The sequence below is a fragment of the Athene cunicularia genome (assembly GCF_003259725.1).
Source record: "Athene cunicularia isolate RWA chromosome 14 unlocalized genomic scaffold, athCun1 chr14_part1, whole genome shotgun sequence".
NCBI classification, from domain to species: Eukaryota; Metazoa; Chordata; class Aves; order Strigiformes; family Strigidae; genus Athene; species Athene cunicularia.
In genome coordinates, this window is record NW_020799118.1 from 5,280,516 (window position 1) to 5,287,543 (window position 7,028).

General features: G+C 39.4%; 2 protein-coding genes across 2 annotated transcripts in view; both read left to right on the forward strand.

Moving 5' to 3' along the window:
• Positions 1 to 12: 12 nt before the first annotated feature.
• Positions 13 to 5,631, forward strand: RSL1D1 (ribosomal L1 domain containing 1; the record flags this gene model as incomplete). Its single annotated transcript, XM_026859142.1, has 8 exons — positions 13 to 191; positions 948 to 1,086; positions 1,703 to 1,851; positions 2,015 to 2,116; positions 2,724 to 2,817; positions 2,903 to 3,031; positions 3,792 to 3,989; positions 5,100 to 5,631. Coding segments are annotated over 8 exons (1,335 nt in total), but the record flags the coding sequence as incomplete, so codon positions are not given.
• The window catches only part of RRN3 (RRN3 homolog, RNA polymerase I transcription factor), a 26,921-nt gene continuing 20,178 nt past the window's right edge, over positions 286 to 7,028 (forward strand). Inside the window, exon 1 of the mRNA XM_026858881.1 lies at positions 286 to 290. The gene's annotated coding sequence lies outside the window, so the exon portion shown is untranslated. The remainder of the gene's footprint in view (positions 291 to 7,028) is intronic.

The window sequence follows — 7,028 nt, forward strand, 5'->3', positions numbered from 1 at the left end:
GGCCCCGCCCGGGCCTTAACTCCGGCTGTCGCCGCTGTCGTGCCGTTGCAGGTGAAGAAGGCGGTGGAGGCCCTCCTGGCTTTCACCAGAAGCAAGGCCAAGGGAAAAGCGCTGCTCCTCAACGAGAGCGAGAACGTCCACCTCCTGGTGACGGTGTGGAAGGTGCCGCGGGTGGCACAAGTCATCAAAATGTAAGAAATTCGCCCTCGGCCGTGTAGTTACTCCTGTCCTTTGGCTTGGAAAAGTGCGCTTTGGTGATTCTGAGCTGAAGGGATCTGACTGCCGCCACCCTGTCGCGGCAGTTCCCGTGTCGTGAGCGAGACCTGTGGGGTCAGGCCAGTGTTTCACTCCCACCTTCGGTGTAACTGGAAGCTCGGCTGTGCCAGCTGTATTCACAGAGAGCGCTGGTTTTGTTGGTTGCTAGTTACGAGGGATGTGTCGTTCAGTCCTGAAGTTGAAAAAAATCAGTCTCTTTTTTTGTCTTAACCCACCACCGAGTAATTAGAAAGTCCTCTGCCTTCTTCTTGTGGTACCTCAAAGTGAACATGAATTACAGGTTTTCTTTTAAACTCTGGTTATGATGCTGTATTGAGAAAGCTTACATCTGTTTATCTGGGCCCCAGTACTGCAAAGACTTGTCTGTTGATTAGATGCAGCCATGGTGTGAAGAGGGGAGAATGGATGGGTCTCCTCCTCCCAGGACCTGGGCTAACTGCTCCTGGCAGGACAGATGGATTCATCGGGGTATCTGACTGGAGCCATGATGTACGATTGTTTTAATTTTTACGGTTATGTGTACTTTAAAAAGCATAGGTTCCACCGAGGACATTCAGAAGTTAAAGACCAGAATCTGGATACATAGCTTCCCTGTAATACTTAAAGGACCTTGTTCAGGAAAAAATGCCTCTCCTTTTTAGACATTCCTTATCCATCTCATATTCTTGTAGACCACTGCCCCATGGCATTCGAACAGAAACAACTGAGGTTTGCCTGTTCACAAAGGATGAACCAAATTTATCAGCAGAACAGACTGAAAATCTGTACAGGAAACTTTTAATCCAGAATGGAATCAGAAGTGTTAGCCAGGTAAGAGAGATATATGACTCTATACTACTGTTATTTATTTCTTGTACCAATGAAAAGGGAGAGTAATTACTGTTTTGCTCTTTAATATTCTAATCTCAATGGTTCTGAGTTAATCATCTCTAGTAAGATTTTTCTGACTATTCAAACTAGTTTTTTCTAAACTTCAAAATTTACTCAGAATAATTTCTTTAATTTGAAACGGGATCTTTAGCAACCAGATGTAATTGCTAGATAAATGCTCAATACTATGTTTGAGTAAGCAACTGGGAAAACTCACAATGTAGAATATTTGAGCTCTCTGCAGCTGGATTGTATTGATTATGCTACTAGCAATAAAACTAGAAAATAATTATATTGTTGTGTTTAACCTGGATTTAGATGTTACCTTGTACTCAAGTTCTGTTTGGTGATTTGCAGTTACTATGCAAGAGATCCATATTGTTTGATTCTTAAACCAAAACATACTGTGTATCCTTTTTCTGCTGATTGTCTTCACCATTCTAAAATAATGCACTGTGATAGATTATCAGTTACTCAAGTGAATTCTCTGGAGTTCTAAGTAGTACTCTAGGCTGCATTTTCAGCAGTGGGGACTAAACTGTTACTTGTATTGCAGATCATCTCGTACAAAACTCTCAAAAAAGAGTATAAACCATTTGAAGCAAAGCGACGCCTCCTGAACAGATTTGATCTCTTTCTGTCTGATGACCGAATTAGAAGGCTCTTGCCCTCACATCTGGGAAAACATTTTTATGAAAGGAAAAAGTAGGTCTTTAAATTCTGTACATCCATTTTGCATTATCTTTTTTAAGATTAGGTTATTCTTAGTAAAGTTTTGGTTGGTTGGGTTTGGGGGGGCATTGGTTTTGTTTTGACTCTTTTAGTTGGCTTGTTTTTTTTAATTCCTCCCCCCCCTTTTCTTTTTTAGGGCACCTTTATCTGTAAACCTGAAAGCCAGAAATCTTGCTAAGGAAATACAAAAATATATCCAGGGGACTACACTCCCAGTTACCAACAAAGGGTGCTGTTAGTAAGTATGAGTAGATTAATACTTCACTTGAAGGACAGTTGTACCTTAACTGTAGAAATTTTAAGTGAGTTATTTTTATTGCATTAATATGTGAATAAAAGAGGTGAATGGTCACCATTCCAGATGTAGGCCATTTTGAACCTTAATCTATATAAGGAAATCAGGAGTTCTACTTAATAAGAAGTTTTACTGTAAATTTTAGCTTTTGTCTATTTTTCCTTATACATAAGAAATTTCTAGGTGTTGGTGTCAAACAGCATGTACAATCTTTGAAAAATATTACTGCTAAATTAGATAAAAATTACTTTCAAAATACTCTATTCTTGTAAGACTTCTTAAATTTATTGTGCATCTAAAAGAATCTAAATTGGTAATATTATTGGTAATATAAGGCAGAAGTTGCATATCCAAATACAGAAAGGTTAATACAGGTAAATCTGTTTCTAACTGTTACTACAAAAGACTTCTGCAGTAGCCAGCAATCCTTTATGAAAGTTAAGATAATTGCAGGTAAGTGGGCTTTTTTCATTTCTGGGTATGCCTAAAACCAAGTATCTTCAAGAATGTTTATTTGCCCACATGTAAATGTAACTCTTCAATTTTTCAGTACAGCACGTATAGGTCACACTGGAATGAAAGCTGAGGAGATAGTAGATAATACCATGGCAGCAGCTGAGGTGATTGCTAAGAAGTTACCAAAGGTACTGCTGATTGATAGCATTAAAGCCAAGTTGCTTCTAATTCAGCCTGTTATTTTTACATAATATACTGGTTTTGTTGTTGCAGAATTGGAAAAATGTAAAAATTCTTCACCTCAAAACACTTAAATCAGTTGCACTTCCGATTTTTACTGCAAATATTTCCAACTTGGATGAGCTTGACAGACAGCCATCTCTCAAAAAAAAGGAAGTAAAGGTAAACAACAAAAAAAAATATTTAAACTTTCCATAAACCAAATTGGCTTCCTTTTGTGCATTATAGTGTCTGATGTGTTGGATTTAAATGTTTTAGTAGTTGATCCCAGGCATGCATGGCTACAAATGGGTTAGACACTTCTGGGTCTTAAGTACTTCAAATACTCAGTAATACTGATGAAATTATGGAAACTCCCTGATAGGTTGTAAAGCAAGCTGGAAATAAGTAAGGTGTTTCTAGCCCTAAACTGGAGGGAGCTGAGATTCATTCTTAAAACTTCTGCTTGCATTGTTTATTCATATTTGCCTTCTGAAAATACACTCATTAACATATACAAGGATTCAGACTATGCATTTGTTGGCTGATCAGTGGCATCTGAATAATTCACAAGCTCATATATTTCTATATATGATAGGGGGCTTGCCTACTTTTTAAAAAGAAGAATATAATCAGCTATTCCTTCATACTGAGTCCTGCTCATTATGTTCTTGTCTAAAATAAATTTGGAGCATATATATTCAACATAAAGACTCTAATCTTGACATTATTATTGCTTACTTATGAGCTATTTATTATAAACTTCTGAAAGTAATGCATTTCTTCATATTTTATATAATGGTTGACCAGTCCAGGTCTATTGAACAACAGTATTTAAATAAATGTTGCTAGACCATCATATTTTTAAGCATATTAAAGTGATTATTACAAATTTAGAAATGTTATGGGGATTTGTCTGAGATTTACTTCCAATTAATTCCAGAAGGGAAAGAACAAGAAACCGAAGAAGACAGCTAAAAAACGGAATTCCAGTAAAGTCACTTTGACAACTGAAATTAATGCTGCTGCTACCACCCAGGAGCTTGCAATAAAAGAAAAAGTAGTAGTCCAAGAGCCAGATGATGATGAAGAAATTCCACAACTGGTGCCTATGCAAACAACCATCTTAGCTGAACTGAAGGTAATTGCATAATAATATTGAGAAACTCACGTTCCAGTTAAAACTAAAGATTTTGAACTATTTAAAGTGTTCATTGCTTTGTAGGGAACATTGTGTGTTAACACACTTAAAGTGAACTAGATTTTGTTGTGAATATACCGTGAAACCAAGAACTGAGTGTATCGGGAGGGGTGTGCTTTGGGGTGGTAGTTAGTTTTGGGGTTTTTTTATTTTTTAGTTAACCCTTCTTACAAACAAAGGAAGACAGTGGTTATTGTCCTTTTATGTATTTTTCTGAATAGTAGCAATTTTGTCTAGGTTGAATAACAAGCCTGAAGTCAGAAGAAGGGGTAAATGATTGAAAAGCCTCATACTTAATGAAGTAAATAATAAAATGTTTAATTCAAGGTTTCTTTCAAAATTAAACTTTAATGTACTTTAATATATCATCTTCTGCCTGCAGAGCAAAACTTGAGGAAAAACAAGTAACATTCTCTAGGATAGTAAGATGCAGTGTTAGCAATCACAAAATATAAATTGAGAGCTAGCAGCTTGCATGAAGTACTTTACGGACTTACTGTCACCAGTATTGGAAATTATGTGGATCATGTCATTAATATGTCTGGTTGTTCTGCAGACATAATACTGACATTTAACAAATATCTAGGAAAGATATTTGGATGAATAAAATAGTAATTCTTGGGAATATGTGCTGGACTCCAGGGAATACTAGGTCTACTGCTCAGATAAAGAGTGCAGTCAGTGTGTATACAGGTGGACTTCAAAGAGAACTGATCCCTATTCAATCTGTTAAATCTGGAAAGGTGGCAGAAGAGGACTGTAGTTTGAAGATCTACCAGCAGAGGTCTGACTTGACTGGCCAAGAGAATCTTGCATCTGTTAACGAAATACTAAGAAAGTAAATAGATTTATTTTTTAATTTTTCATTATTTAGTTCTGTGTTTAATCCTCTGCTTCCAGACTGAAATTGGAACAGATTATTTGGGCTAGGGTACAGTTCAGTCGATAGAAAACACTTGCCATTTATAATGGTTTTCACTAATACTTCTTGAAAAAGCAGTAAAGATGTTTCTTAGGTAGGAGGTAACTTTTTTTTTGTGTTAAATATAGAAAATGGAACCAAGTCCAGATAAAGGTGACAAGGTGAGCAAGAAAACTAAAACACCCCTCGGTAAGAGGAAGAAACAGCCTTTAGCTCCGGAGACTCCAAAAACAAAACATAAAGTTACAGAAGAGTGCACAGACTCGCAGATGTCACCAAAACAGAAAAAAGCCAAGCAGCTCAGCATGCCAAAGGAAGCAATAAAAGAAAAAGAGATGAAAAAGACTCCCAAAAAGCCTGAAGCAAAGTCTTTTGCAACACCCAAAGCTGTCAAATCAATACAGTCAACAAAGAAGTCTTCAAAAACTCCAAAACAAGCACCCAAGAAAGTGCACAGGCTACAGTCAGCATGAATGTTCTGTTGTAACACATTTTGCATAGTCACTTATTGGTGTCTTTTTAGTAAACAAATATATTGATAGAGTAAAATACCTTCTAAAGAAAATCTGATCTAAACAGCTTTTTTCACTGAGATCTGTAATGATTCGTTTCTGTTTCCTTCTAAATTAAGAGCTGGAACAAATAAACTCATGATCTTAACTGGCTCTCTTTCTTGCCCTTTATCTTTTCCTAGCCCAAATTAAAATCACTCAGATTCTTCAAGTGTGAAAGGGCAGGGAGGGGACTATTCCAGGACAAAAAGCTGGTAAATGCAAGTGACAACTTCCTAAAGCATATCCTGGAACACAAGGGCTAAAGCAAAAAGCATACATACCTACCAAGAGCAGCCATCTATTTTAACACGATTTAAAATATGAAATAGCTGCTACCATTTTTAAAAACTATAATGAAAACAGGTTCTAGATATTTAAGTTAGCAGCCTGATAACAAGCCAAACAATGTATGGTTTAGATATTTTTACCTAGAGTATTTGGATATTAAAATTGTGGTTTGTTTTTTTTAATTTTTTGTCATATGCTTTGACCACTTATGATATCAAGCCAAATCTTCTTACATCCACTTTTGGGCTTTATTTCTGCTACCAGGCAAATTGAGGGTCCCCGTGCATGCTGGCAGCAATGCTGATTCTTCCATCTGTAAATCAAACACTGTGTGAATTCCAGGTGTGCCAGCTAAGTGAACCAGTCCCACAAAGGCATGAAAAATGTACACTGCAGAGCTAAAAGATTATATATTTGGATTTTTCATCTTGCATTGACAATTTTCTGCTTGTTAACCTGAAGTTGTAGTCTAACTACTCTTTTTAGGCAAACCTCAAGCACACAGTTAAAGCAGTCAATACGACTTTGCAGACGCACATTATACTTATCTTTCAGATCCCTGCTGCCTACTAATAACTGCCTCCTCTTGCAAGTGTGGAGGTCTACAACACGTACACTCATCTCGAGACTACCTTTTTTGAAGTGCCTACCTTCTAGGGTATCCGAGCGTTGGCAAACTAAGGCAAAGCCGTTTTCCCCCCTCCACAGGTGACACCACCTCAACTAGAAACAGCTCGATGGGTCCAGCTTGTCTGTCTCACGCTGGCCTGCACAAGCTAGTGGCTGCGACTGCCTCTTAGGAGGGATAACTCCACTCCCAAATGCTGACAGTCACTACTGACCAGTCTTCCTCACCCACTCCTGCCGTTCTCTTACCGGAGCAAGGCCTGGAAGCGGCCCCAGCGGCGTCAGCCCCTCGGCGAGGCAGGAGGAAGGGGCCTGTCAGGGAGCGTTCAACTCCACTGGTGGGGAGAGGCCAGCGGTGGGAACGGGGCCCGGCGAACGAGGCGCCAGGCGCCCCTCGGGCGGCTTAAGGCAAGGGCGGGAAGCTCCCGCGCCGTCCCGGTGGCGGCGGCTCTTCCCGCCTTCCACCTCAGCGGCCGCCGGGGCGTGGCCAGAGCCCCTCGGAGGGGGCGTGGCCCTAGCACAGGTGTGGGGGCGTGGCCTTGTCGGCCCCGCCCTCCCCTCAGGTGCGGGCGGCCCGAGGCGGCGGTG